The sequence below is a fragment of the Natator depressus genome, chromosome 10 (genome assembly GCF_965152275.1).
Source record: "Natator depressus isolate rNatDep1 chromosome 10, rNatDep2.hap1, whole genome shotgun sequence".
Taxonomy (NCBI): Eukaryota; Metazoa; Chordata; order Testudines; family Cheloniidae; genus Natator; species Natator depressus.
Genome location: NC_134243.1, coordinates 2,336,289 through 2,350,362, shown reverse-complemented (window position 1 = coordinate 2,350,362; position 14,074 = coordinate 2,336,289). Strand labels below are relative to the sequence as shown.

General features: G+C 49.3%; 1 protein-coding gene across 14 annotated transcripts in view; it reads left to right on the top strand.

The window, feature by feature from the left end:
- The window catches only part of TNRC6A (trinucleotide repeat containing adaptor 6A), a 187,260-nt gene that overhangs the window by 20,828 nt on the left and 152,358 nt on the right, over nucleotides 1–14,074 (top strand). For 6 of the 14 annotated variants that reach the window (XM_074964965.1, XM_074964967.1, XM_074964954.1 and 3 more), the window contains exon 1: nucleotides 6,834–6,971. The exons of 4 other annotated variants lie outside the window; for them this stretch is intronic. In XM_074964965.1, the coding sequence (XP_074821066.1) occupies nucleotides 6,861–6,971 (111 nt within the window). In that variant the 5' untranslated portion in view covers nucleotides 6,834–6,860. Of the gene's footprint in view, nucleotides 1–6,832; nucleotides 6,972–11,737; nucleotides 11,891–14,074 lie in introns of those variants that run through there. 4 more of the 14 variants (XM_074964966.1, XM_074964950.1, XM_074964964.1 and 1 more) reach the window with 2 other exon arrangements.

The window sequence follows — 14,074 nt, the reverse complement described above, 5'->3', positions numbered from 1 at the left end:
AAGAATGAGGGGGGATTTGATAGCTGCTTTCAACTACCTGAAAGGGGGTTCCAAAGAGGATGGCTCTAGACTGTTCTCAGTGGTAGCTGATGACAGAACAAGGAGTAATGGTCTCAAGTTGCAGTGGGGGAGGTTTAGGTTGGATATTAGGAAAAACTTTTTCACTAGGAGGGTGTTGAAACACTGGAATGGGTTACCTAGGGAGGTGGTGGAATCTCCTTCCTTAGATATTTTTAAGGACAGGCTTGACAAAGCCCTGGCTGGGATGATTTAGTTGGGGATCGGTCCTGCTTTGAGCAGGGGTTTGGAGTAGATGACCTCCTGAGGTCCCTTCCAACCCTAATATTCTATGATTCTATGACATATTGATGCAAACCTCAGCATGGGGATGGTCAAATGTGTTGGAGGAGAGTGTGCATCCTTTAATAAATTAACACCCCCAAAAAACCCACTTCTCACTTCCGTTTGTCCTAGGATTTAGAGGCAGAAGCACCAGTTCCCCCTAACCAGGCTTTAGTATTAATAAAGTGTTCCTTCTGGTTCTGCCTGGAAAAATAGAGGGGTTTTCCTCAGTATAGGAGTTGACCTTTGCTATTCCACGTTATGACCGTCCTCTGTCCTCCACAAGCTATGAGCAGGGCTAGAACCCAGGACCTTCAATAGAGATCCCTGTCGCTCGAGCTCAAGGAATAACCCTGTTAACTTGTACCAGTGGCAATCTCTTATCCTCTGTGTAGCTCAGTTATTAGAGAGGGACTCAACATGCACAGCCCAGGTTCCACAAACCTCCTTTGCTAGTCTCTTCTTGGCAGTTACTGTTGGTATCTGGGTGGGGCAAAAGCGTTTCATGTTTTTCATGTATTAGTTTTTGAAATGTTGTAGCCGGGCTGTGTGCGGCTTGCTAGTGTCGGCGTGTATCTTCTTTCTGATAAGCCCTCTTGTTCTGCGCTTTGTATTTCGCTGTAGAAACGGATGGAAACAGCCCTTTGTTTCAGAAGAACCTGGAAAACCAAATTGTGACATTGGTGGTGAAAGTTTTCCTTCCCTCTTCTGTACAATACTTGGGGCCCAAATGCTCCTAGGCATACCTACAGTGCCTAGAGCAGTAGGTGCTGGATTGACAGTCCTGACAAATGAAGTCCTTCAGTTATTGATGCATGGAGCAGGAACAGCTTGGACAGTTAGGACAAGATTCCCCACACTCCCTCCTGCTGATAGCTCCTCCCCGCCCCTGACCTGGGAAAGCAATCTCTAAGGCACTAGCCCTGCGACAGACCCAGCCATGGGCACAAGCCAGAGTTTCCGTAGCTGCGTCCGTTCCCGTGGTTGCACCGTGGAGCATCGTTGTTTAAACGTTGTTAAACCAGCTCTGCTCAGGAGCACGTGGGCTGAGGGCTCGCGGTCAGCACGCTTCCCTGAGACTCAGCAGATGCAAGTTACAGTCCTGTGAGTTCAGGCCCAGCTCTGAAATGGGGAAGCCGGAATTCCCTCCCTCCCACAGGCACGTTAAACGCGCGAATGGCTCCGATGCCAGGGGGATGGGCACCGTGCAAGTACTGTGGTGGGGCAGGTTGCCACCCTGGTTAGGAAGGGGTTAAAGAGCTCCTTTTGCCCAAGCTGGCACACGGGTGAGGGGACAGGGAGGATCCAAACCCCAGTGCAGGGTTGTGCTCCGAGGGGAGCAGAGCTAGAGCCCCCTAACCCCCGTGTCAGGAAAGCGGGTGAAAAGTGTCTGCCACTTGGCCTCTCCGGAGAAAGAGAGGCACCATCTTTGCTTCCTTTTCCCTTTTAGAGCCCAGAGCCCTCAGGAGCAAAGGATTCTGGGAGGCTTTGGGGCGTGACCTACCCACAGTGGAGCTAAAGCTGTTCATACTGCACGGATTCGTGGACCCGCTGCGAGCCTAGCCTACTCCAGCCAGTTCTTAGAACAGCCATAAATTGGCTGGAGCACTTTTGCATGTGCATAAGGAGAGTTTTACGTAGGTTCCAGGGGGTTGGGACAGAAAATTTCTCTAGTGTAGACAAAGCCATTGACACGGGCGGCTCATTAACCCACCCAGAAGTAAGGAAAGTAGGAATGGCCTCTAGGAAGGATCTGGTTTGTGTGCGCTGAGCAGTCCCCGCGGAGAAGCCCCGGGAGCAGCCCAGTGTGGGGAGAAGGTTGAGCTGGATTTTGTGTGCCCTGCGTGTGGAGTTGTGAGGAAGCTGCCTGCTCACAAGTCTCTGGATGCAAATCTGATTTTGTAACCAGCAGAGAGAAATTGATATGAATCAAATCATAAAAATGAATGAATATGTTAAAAGGACAAGCTGGGTCTATTTCAGCAATAACTCAGTGCACCGGCATTAAAACAGTCTGCTCTGAATAATGACACTTCAGGAGCTCGAAGTCACTTTAGGGTTGCCATGACTATTAGTTATTTTATATTACTTTTTTTCCAAATATTGGGTTTCCTCCTTTTAAAATATGGCTGCAATTTGCCTCATGCTGCAGTCTTCCTCGCAGCCGCGTTTAATAACAGTGCTCTGTTGGGTTGCCCCTTAAATACAATAGGGCCTCTCTCACATCCCACGCCACTGACGGTTGCTGAATGCTCCAGGTAGAGGCAGGTAAAAAAGTACCTGCTGTGCCCTGAATGAATGCTGCAGGTAGAGTGGGCTTGCTGCATGGGTCAGGTGGAGTGTGTCCTTCCTTGCTATTGATTGATTTCCCCTGGCCTGTGAATGGACAGCGGTAGCCCAGCAGGTGTTACTGCGAGGCGGGTCAGCCAGGAAGTGGCTGGCTACAAAAGGGTGTGCTAGGATTTGGATTATCTGTCCGTATTTTTTTCTCCTTTAATATGCAAGGTTTCTGTGTGATCTTACACCAGTGCCCCCTAGTGTACACTAGCTTAGATTGCAGGTCCACTTTGATAGTAAAAAGAACAGGAGGACTAGTGGCACCTTAGAGACTAACCAATTTATTTGAGCAGAAGCTTTCGTGAGCGACAGCTCACTTCATCGGATGCATACAGTGGAAAGTACAGGGGGAAAATTTATATACATAGAGAACATGAAAAAATGGGTGATATCATGTTCTGTGTGTATAGAAATCTCCCCACTGTATTTTCCACTGAATGCATCCGATGAAGTGAGCTGTAGCTCACAGCTTATGCTCAAATAAATTTGTTAGTCTCTAAGGTGCCACAAGTCCTCCTTTTCTTTTTGCGAATACAGACTAACACGGCTGCTACTCTGCAACTTTGACAGTAGTGGACCAGCCGAGAGTTGTTTTATGAGGATATTCAGGAGCCTTACTAATGGCACTTCCCTCACCGCTGAAATTCTTTGGCTTCACACTTTTCAGACACCTCTGAGTGGCTTTGGAGTCCACTTGCTCACTCATCAGTGGAACATAAGCATGAGCAGTGATTTAGATGAACTTTACCTGTGCATTTCTAATGTTTCAGACCTGGCTCAGACCTGTGGCTGGTACCAGTGGGTTTATTCTAGACAGATATTAGATTTTTAAAAATAACTTTCCTCTTTTGGCCCAAGTGCTGCAAAGGGAAAACACGTTACTCAGGTAAATAATGTCACGTTTCCTGTGTCGGTTTATTATTAGTAACAATAAAGAATTTAAGGATCTGAAAGCACTTTATGAGCATGAATTCGGCCTCACGATCCCTTATTGCATGGGAATTATTATTCCCATTTTATAGGTCACAATACAGGGATCGAAGCCCTAATTTAAGTATCAACTAGTTTTAAGTGCTTCAGTTTTTACTGGACCTGAGAAACCTTGGGGCTGATTTTCAGAGGTGCCGACCTCCCAGAAATCCAGCTGAAGTCAATGAAAGCGGTGAGTGCAATCAGGTTTTCAGGTGTGTTGTGTTGGGCATCTCAAAATGGAGGCACTCAGAATTAATGGCCCAAGTTACAGTTCACACAGCAAATCAGGGGCTGATCTGGAAATTGAACCCAGGCGTCCTGACTTTCAATTCACTGCTCGAAACCCCAGTCCACACTAGAGCAGTTGCTTGTGGCCAATTGGCACCTGCATAGTTAGCCTGTCCTCACAGCAATACAGCACACATACTTAAAACATAAATGAAGTCTGGTGGCTAAGAGGCAGGGTGCGTGGTGCTGTCGGAGTTGGCCAAGAGATTTTTTTTTTTGCCCCCTGGTATTCTTACTAGAGTTAGGACCAGCTGTTTGTGCAAACTCAATTCCTAGTGTGCTGTGCCAGGGAGAACCCCTTCTGGACAAGTTTTGCACCAGCTGCAGCATGCAAGAATCCACCTCCTGTATGCAATTAGGTCTTCCACCTGTATGTGTCATAATTAGACCTTCTGACCCCTTTGGGACAGGATCCGCGTGATCTTTCTGTTCTAATGCGATTCTGTTTCTCTTTCATTCTCGGTGTTTGTTTTTCCTTCCCTTTTATTTCTGTTACTGCTGGGATAGTCTCCTGAGCAGGATCTTTGTTCCTCAGCGGTTTATCCATGTTAGGAGACCATTCCCCTCCTGAAGCCGGGGCTGCTGCTGTTTCTGCAGCACATCGAGGAGAAGGGAGACGGCTAGAGCAAGCAGAACACAGTGTATAGATGCTGGCACTGCAACTGTGAAGTGAGCACCCCAAAAATCCAGGATGTTGTGCATTAAACCCACTGGCTGCCATTCTGTGCCCTGCTCTTTTCAGGGCCTCACAGCAGATAAGGGTGTTTTACGCACCACCCCACAAAGCTGCCCCAAAATTGGTGCATGCAGCTCTTGGCGGATCTCCCCTACGAAGGGGTTACCGGGGTGCATGGAGCCACTGCAGTGGCCCCCTACCCCACCACCTCCTGGATGCTGGTGGGGGGGTGTGGCCAGGAGAGGGAAGTGTGGTCTGGGTGCCCAGGAATCCCTGGCTTCTCTAATGGGCCCCTGGGACTCTTGTCAGCTGGTGCAAGTTAGAGCAGCCCCCTGGCTGTTTTACTCAGCCCTGGGGGACCAGTCCAGCACAGAACCGCTCCTCAACTGGAGCAGCAGAAAGGGCCTCTTTGAGCCCCCAGCTGCAGCTGTGACTCTGTCCCCAAATCTGCTGCGTTGCCATAAGCCCACATGCCCTGGCACTTGGGGGTGTCCTGCAACCCTGCCTCATGCCTTGGATGCAGGACGTTCTCTAACCTGATCTGTGTCCCTCTGGCTAGTGACTCCCTCGCTTCCCCACTCTCTGCTACTGCTGGGCCTGCCAAATGGCAGTTCAGTTCCCTGTGCCTGACCGACCTCCTGCACCACGTCCCCGCTGAATACCGGCACCGAAAGGGGTTAACAGCACAATGTGCATCCTCTTGAAGCCTTTCCTGCCAAGCTCCCTGTGACGGGTTGGATCACAGAAACCCCCTGGGAGCTGCCACCTGATGTGTCAAGACTACTTCTGCTCCTGCTTTCCTGCCCTATCAGCTTAGGACTTCAGTGCCCTGCCTGGTTTGAGCCAGACCCGCTAGCCTGCTGCAAACCCAGACCCAGGTCTGAACCACGTCCCCTGACAGCTGCAGGCTTAACTGAAAGCAGCTTACAGAATTGTGCCTGTCTTTAACACTCAGATGCCCAGCTCCCAGTGGGGTCCAAACCCTAAATAAATCAGTTTTACCCTGTAGAAAGCATATACAGGGTAAACTCATAAATTGTTCGTCCCCTATAACATGGATAGAGAGATATGCACAGCTGTTTGCCCCCCCAAGTATTAATACATACTGTGGGTTAATTAATAAGTAAAAAGTGATTTTATTAAATACAGAAAGTAGGATTTAAGTGGTTCTAAGTAGTAACAGACACAACAAAGTGAATTACCAAGCAAAATAAAATAAAACCCACAAGTCTATGTCAAATAAAACTGAATACAGACAAAACCTCACCAGTTCCAGTAAGCTTCCTTTTACAGACTAATCTCCTTCTAGTCCTGATCCAGCAATCACTCACACCCCCTGTAGTTACTGTCCTTTGTTCCAGTTTCTTTCAGGTATCTTTGGGGATGGAGAGGCTATTTCCTTAGCCAGCTGAAGACAAAATGGAGGGGTCTACCACAGGCTTAAATAGACTTTCTCTTGTGGGTGGAGACCCCCCCTCTTCTCTCCTATGCAAAGTCCAGCTCCAAGATGGAGTTCTGAAGTCACCAGGGCAAGTCACATGTCCATGTGTGACTCATAGTTTTTATAGGCAGAAGCCATTGCCCACATGGCATCTTGAACGTCTCCAGGAAGACTTCTTACGTGGACTGGAGCCTTCCAAGATACATTGTTCCTTAAGTGCTTCTTGATTGGGCACTGAACTTGGTAAATTCCTTTCTCCAGGAACTGACCAAATGCTCTACTAAGGTTATTTAGAAATCAAGCCAGTACACGGCCAATATTAATAACTTTGAATACAAAACTGATACATGCCTACAAATAGGAGGAATAGATTCAGTAGTTCATAACCTTTACAGAGATATGTTACATGGCATATGTAGCATAGGACCTATTCCAGTTATGTAATGTATATTCATAAGCATGTTTCCAGAAAGCCGTACAGGGGCACCGTCCACTCCCCTCCTGGTCTGTCCTTTGTCTGCACTACCAAGTGGTTAATGTTTGTTGATTGCGGCACCATGCTCTGGTCTCTGTGCAGCTTTTGGATGCAGCGTGGCGCTTCCCGGTCTCCAAGGAACTCATGGCATTTTGCCCAGATGGCATCAGTCTGTGTCTCAAGGACATAGCTCGGCGCCTACCAGTCTTCGCAGCAGGAGCCTTAGCGGCAGGTGAAGCTGAGGCACTGCTTCTGTCTCTATTCGGGGGGTGGGGGAAGCTCCTTTGAATGCCAGGGCACCCGCCAGCAGCTCCCTTTAATCTAGATGAATGATCTTGTACCTGGCTGTAGCCTGGAGAGCCGGCTGGGTGGGCTGGATCCAGTCGCTCCGGCAGAGGAGTGTGCTCAGGTGGCTCCTTCTCCTTCGACCGACCGTGCAGGTAGGCTGAAAAATCCCTGTCGCGCTGATTGTCCCTGGGGCGCTGGCTGGCAGTGCCCGGGCTGCTGGCCAGCGCTGTCCTCTCTGGCTCTTTGTCCCCACGCACAGAGCACAGAGGGCACCTAGAACTGTCCCTAATTTTTCAGCTGTCAGCTGGAATGACGTTAACCCTTCCTGTGCTGGTGCCCCAGGCTGCCTGCACAGCTGCTGCTTGGCTAACATAGGGACCCACTGCCGCTGTCTAGTCCTTCTTCGTTTCTCCCCTTCCTGCCCCACCAAGAAGGCTGAGTGAGAGAGGGGGCAGCGGGCTGGTGGTTATTGGTATATAGGGCCCGGGTGCCGTACAGCCGTGTAGCATGCGAACAAAAGACAAATACGTAACACCGAGGCAGGGAGCCTGCTCTAAGGGGGGAGGGGCGTGATTGTGAGGCCAGCAGGGGCTGCTCCCAAGAGAGCTTGGGGCAGAGCTAAGGTGGTGTTTGTAAGTGGGTATTAATGTTTGTTTATGGTGGGGCCTGCTGGATGCAGGGCACTCTCCAGGGGGCGGGGCGGTCGCTGCTCTGAGGATGTGGCTGACCTGCGAGGGATTTGGGCGGGGAGAAGGGGAGGGAGTTCCACCCTGTGGGCCCATCACTGCAGCCACAAAGGCCTTGCTGCAACAGGAGGAGGGTGCATGGGGCAGGTCCCGTCTGCACAAAGGGCAGGGCTGGCACCAGGAAGGACCATATAAGCCAGCTGTGCCCCGGTAAAGTCTGCATGCCACCTCATGGCAGCTAGCATGCGTCAGAGCTGTGACCACTGCAGGCACAGAACAGCCCAGCCATGGGCCCTGCACATGGGGACTGAGGGTCCTGGAGCCCTGGTTCACCATGCACTGTGGGTGCCAAGTCCATGACGGCTCCTTCGCACTGTCTGCAGCAAATTTCAAAGGCTGGCTCCTGCAGGTGGCATCTAAAGCCAGAAGCGACTGTGAGATCATCTAGTCTGGTCTCCTGCATGTCACAGGCTGTTAGTTTTCACTCAGGTATCCCTGTATTAATCCCAAAGATTTAGGCTAAAGCATTTCAGTCCTACGGAGACTGAACTGTGTGCCGCGGTCGGAGAACAGGAGAGACCAAGGGCCACCAATACCGGAGGACCCTAGTGGCAGAGAATGAGAGAATTCTGGCCTGCCCGGATGTTGAAGTGGTTCCGGAACGGCATGTAGTGTGGGCCACATCTTCACAGGCGTGCATGCAAAGTGTTTGCACAAACCAGAGCCCTAGAAGGTTCCTGGCATGTGCCTAGCCACATACCCCACTACTGCCCTGAGGGACTTAAAGCCCCCATCTTGCCCTGAGCCCTGTTGGTTACTGCCTTCATGGGACCGCTGGCTTTCCTACCTTCCTGTTGCCTTCTTGTTCCATCCTAGGGGAAGGTTTATTTTCTAGTCAGAGGTGTGGGAGCAGGGATAGATGGTGGCACCCGGGGAACAGATTGCTGAGAGCTGCGTGATAGCCGTGGCCTGGCTCCGGCTGGGGCTGGCCGGCCTGCCTTCCGCAGGGACTCGGGGCGGCTGCTGCTGGGACCGTGCTGCCTAGTGCTCTGGGGCTGGGACCTCGCCACCCGGCACTGGGGCCGGGGGCCGCGGTGGGGGTGCCCTGGGCTCCTGCGGGGGTGGGGAGCATAAGGGGAGAGGGGAGGGGCCTCAGGCACAAGGGGAGGGGCCAGGGGCTAGCCTTCCGCAACTTCCAGGTCACTGGCTGCCCATGCATGCCGGCTTTTTTTATTTTTAATACATATTTTGTACAAGTGACTGGAACCATTTGGGAGGCTGTTACCCTAGGGAGCAATGTGAACTGCAGTAGTGAGGCAGAGTGTCTGTCCCTCGGCTAGGACTGTTCTCAATGACAGCTCAATGGGAGTAAACTTCCCTTAAATGGGAGTAGAGATGCCCCCCCTTGCTCCATCCCCCCCCCTTTTTTTTTCTTCTTTTAAATCCAGGAAATTTCAGTGCAAGTCACTTGAAAGGAAGAAAACCACCTGTAAGGAATCTGCAGTCAAATGTACATGGAGCGTCATCTCTGTGTGCTGCTTAAATCTGTCGGGAGGCATTTATATGGCTCTGAGAGCTGTATTTGAAACAGCACTGGCCTGATTAACTCGGTTCTGGAATCCTTTTATGCCTATGTCTTGAGGGGGAGATTATATTGTAATGAACCAACTCGTGCGTATTTGTGTGTACACCTGTGTCCGCCACCCAAGGGAATCAGAACTGATAATCTGTGTCATGTGTCCTATACTGCTAACAACTAATGGAGATTCTCACTTAGTTCTAGTGGTAGGGGTCTGTGTATTTAGAGCAAGAGGAGTTGAATTCTGTGGTTCACAGGGCCGAAGTCAAAAGGTAAAATAATGAATGTATGTGTTTGGCCGCTTGAGCCACTCTCCCATCCTGCCACTGTGTGTCTCCTATAAGTCATGGCTCTGAGTCTTCTGTCTCTTATTTAATCATCTGTTCAGCCCCCCTGCCCTGCAGTACATGGGTCCTGAGAACCGTGACTTGTTCAGACTAGGTATGTCCGTAAACCACTTGGCACCACAGCAAGTGGTTCTGGGCAGTTCGCAGGGTACCGTACCGCCGGCCTCCTGCCTGAGCTGAACTCCCCCTAACCTGCCCCAGCTTCTTCTCACTGCTTTCCCTGCTCTCCTCCTGGAGAGTGCTGCGAGCTTTCGTCGGTGCTGCGTTTGAACTCCCACTCTTCGTGACTCCTCTTTGTGGTCTTGGCTCCAGTTCAAGCATCTCTGCCTTCTCCCCCACAGACTCAGCTCCCCTCTGACACAGACTGGCTCCAGTTCTGGGTCACAGCTGCATCCCCCTTATGATACCTTTCGGAGCACCCTCGTTCAGCTCCTCCCCAACAATTAATCTTGCCAAGGCAGTGGAATGGTCTCTGTTCACTCCAGACTCCAGCCCGTTTGCTGCTCTCGGGAAGCCCGACAAGCCCGTTACATGAGTAACTACGCAGAAGGAATTAACTGATGGAAACGAACTTTGCTCCTATTAGGAAAATGAAAGGCACCTCCTCAGTGGCCTTACATCCACCCCTACCCTTCCCTCTCTGACCCCTGAACCAAGAGGCTTGGCTAGCTGGCCGCACGTGCTCCACACGACCTGCCGCTTCCTGAGCCTCGCGAAGAGCACAATCGTTATAACCCTGTGAGGGCGAGGCGGCCGCAAACCGCCTGCTACTGATACCTAGGATTTCAGTATTTCCCTGAACTGCATGCGGCTGATTTAATACAAAATGAAAACTGGGTCCCCCCCGCCCCCTGTATGCCGCCAGCCGCCTGTTCCCTCTGCTGTGTTTCATTCGAGCCTCGGCCCAGCTTTGCAGACACCTATTTCCAGCGTCTGTCGGTGTGCCAGGAATGCAAATGAACCCGCCTGCATGGGCTTACTGTGCAGCAAACTGCAAAATATATTTGTCCTGCATGTGAATTAATGGTTTAGGGGAATCAAGCGAATTACATGGACGCTATAGCCCAATTAGTTAAACTAATTGAGAAGTAATGATGGCTATCGGAGACTTGGCATCCTGGCAGCTCCACAGCAAGCTCTGTGGTCTCCCTTCGTTGCTGTCTGCGTTCAGAACCAACCCTAGTGTATAAATCGGCCCATATCTAAATTTCCCCCAGGTAGATGAGAATATTTCTGATCTGCTGCTTGATTTTCACAAGGAAAATCTTATTAGTATTTAGTGATGTGATTTTGTGTCTACACACATGTGTAAAACTAATTTTTTAATTTAAAATTGAATGAGGTGGTTGTATGTGTGTGCAGCCTGGTCACTGAATTGTGGAACAAGTCACCTGTCACCGGGATTCCACTCCCTGTTTTCTAGAGTTCACGTTCATTGTGTGGCTGCTGCTGGTTTTGCTGTGATTGTTGTATATATTGCTGTAGCCTGACCAGCAATCCTGCAAGTGTCCATGGGTTGGGAACATGAGGTGATTTATAATTTGTAGAGGGAGTTGGGGAGATTTTTATGTCTAGGATCAGGATATTTTATATATTTTTTTAATTAAAAACCTACAAATAATACAAAATGCTGTGTTCAAAATTGCACCTTTTCCTGTTAATTTTGTTGGTTACGTTCAGGGTATTGTTAAAACAGTAGGGGGAAAACCCCACGCCCCACTGAAGAATGTCTGCAGGACAGATGTGCCCTCTGCTTTGTATGGACCGGGTGCTGTATGGTTTGAACATGGATGTGGGCTCTATTGAGTTATGCTTCCTCCGGTATTCTGTGTGACAGATTACAGCTTGATAGAGCTGCAAACATTGAATAGCAACAGAGGCGTCAATTTAGTTATTAACAAAGGATGGAATTCAAATGACGCTGGCGCGGCTCCAAGTTGCAGGAGAGCTTGCGAGGAGGGTGTATTAAATATTCATCGAAATCTTGGCATTTCATTCGCGTCTTTCCCCCGCCCCTCCCTCCAAAAAATTTCGTTCTAAAGGTTAGACGTCTACTTCAAAATTAATTATTTCATTAACCGGTTATAAATTACATTTTTACAACTAAGTTTTTTAGGGTTGATTCTAAATGGTTCTTAGTGGCACGTCATCAGGTTTGCTTGTCACATGACTCATGACCTCAATCATGTGACAGTACAGACTGATGCTAAAGGCAGCATGTGACCCTAAATGCTATGTGAGCTCAAAAAAAAATTTAAATACAAAAATATAAGCAGGTCTCTCTCTCCTTTTTTTTCACCAGCCCTTTTATAGCTCAGTCCCTACCTTTAGTCTTGAGAGATCCTGTAGGTTTAGAAAGCTCCCTGCCACAAATCGCCTGCCAGACCTGGGTAGCAACGTGCCACAGAAGTGCGCTACAAAATCCTGCCCTCTCATTTTGCATCACGACTCCCAATTTGGTAAGTTAACGGATACTTTGAGCAATTAATTTGCGCAGCTTTCCTGGAGTAACTCATTAGCATGCATGATGCAAAGCCAAGTGTAAATATGCGTGCAATCTCATCAAATAAATGTGAAGGCGCCCTCTCCATGGGATCTGCTGTCAAGCCCAGGAGAGAGGAGATGAGCATGCCTCACTGCAGATGAAGCATGTCTTTACATTTTAGCGGAAGGCTCCGGGTTGGGGATTTTAATTTAATTTTTTGGTGTCCATTTTCTGTTTTCTCTCTCCGTGGAGCCTCCATGGCACAGTCCTAGTGACTGAATCGGTGCCAACATTGTGACACTCTGCAATGGAATGCTTCCATCTGGGAATCAGACAGACCGTCTCGCGTCCGCTGCCTGTTAGTGCTCTGATGTTGGGATCAAAATTATTTCTCCTGCGTGGGGCTGGTTTTTGTATTTCGCGTCCGGGTGCCTCTTGGTGACAAATTGTTGGAGCAGGGGTGATCCATGCTGGTCGCGGACATTGTTCTGCTCTGTCAGCGCTGGGCGGTCGTCCTGAAGTGGCAGTTTGCAGACAATGCTCGTTTTATTTCGGCATTAAATGGTCCCAGCAGCACCGAAATAAAAGTGCAAGTTAGTCAGTGTCTCGGCGCTCCTCCTGAGTAATATCCCTGCAAGGGGTGGGGCTGCTCATTTGCTCGAGCTGATTCTGCAGAATAATGAACTGCCCTGCAAATGTACTTGGCAAAGAACAGAGGCTGCATCTTTAATTACTTGAGTGCCATTCCCAGCGCAGCTCCAAGTCCAAGTTTAAAAGGACCCTGAGAGACCCACTTCCCAGGTTTGCAGGCTTTAGGCGATACCAGCCACCGCTTCATTAGGATGCAAGTCCATTGCCATCTCCGTGGAGACCATGGGAAAAGAGGGCTCGGCTGAATTAGTGTCTGGTACAACTGGCAGCCACGCTGAGGAGAGGGCAGCTCATGCAGGCTCTGAAGGGTGCTGATGAATTACTGCTCCCGTTCAGGCATACGCCTTTGTTCCTCATTTATTGCAGGCAGAGAAATAAGAGAGAAAAGTAAAATGAATCAGGCACAGTTAGTGATACGGGGAAACCAATGGGCTGAGATCAGAGCAGCAGCAGCAGGATCCACCTCAGTTTTCAGCCTTAGTAACATTTTTTTTTTTTTGTCCTTGAACTAATTCTCTGCAGAAGCTCTTTAGAGCTGGCACTGAATGTGAATTGTCTTTCTGGTGAGGCACTGTAAGTGTAGTGATCCCGTATTTAATACCTGGGACATTCCTGCGCAATAATTAGCCCCTCTGTGTCAGTGAGGGAAGCCATATGTTACGGAGGCATTTCTAAAGATGTTTGCAACAAAGGAGGATTTCTCTGCGTTGCTGAATGCTCCTGCCAATCAACTTTCTTTGCTCAGGGCTTTTGATTGTGTTTTACATTCACTTCCCTCCAACGCAGTCTGCTGCTGCTTAGGTAAATAAGGCTCCATGTTTGTAGTCAGGATTTTCCATTTTGGGGTATGAATTATGCAAGCTCTTTAATTGGCATACATGTCCGCCCTGCTTCTTCCTCACACTTGCCAGCCATCACAAATGTGACCCTTTAAATTAGTCGCAGAGGAATGACTTTTGCGGCTTCGCTGCTGGAGAATCATTTCTTTCTGCTGTTTGTATGAATCTGTGGAATTTCAGCATTGTGCCAGTGAACAAAGGATAAAACGAACCAACAGCGTCCCCCTCCTCTCCAAAAAACCCCAAGCCAAACCCCAAATCTTACTTTCCCTTATATGGCAGAAATGCCCCCAAAAGTCCCAGGCATGGGCTGGTTTCCTGAGCTCTCCCAATAGGGTGGTGTTCAAATACAGTGTATTTGTCTGCAGTTTAAATTATGCTGTAATTGTTCAGGAGCAGGAAATTCTCCTTCCATTGAAACCTTCCGTCTGAACATTCCCCAACATTACTGAAAAAGAGAAAAAGTGAGGGACGGTAATTCCAGTGAGTGCCAAGGTTAGCACTGATAGGGAGATAACCCAGGTCAGACTTGCTGCAAGACACATCAGGGCATCATTACCTTCAGCTATACCAGCCTGGTAGGACTTGGGGAAAACACCTGTGGGCTCAATTCATTCAGTTGTTAATCTATAGGTCTTTTTAAAGCTTGACATTATTCTCTAGCTATA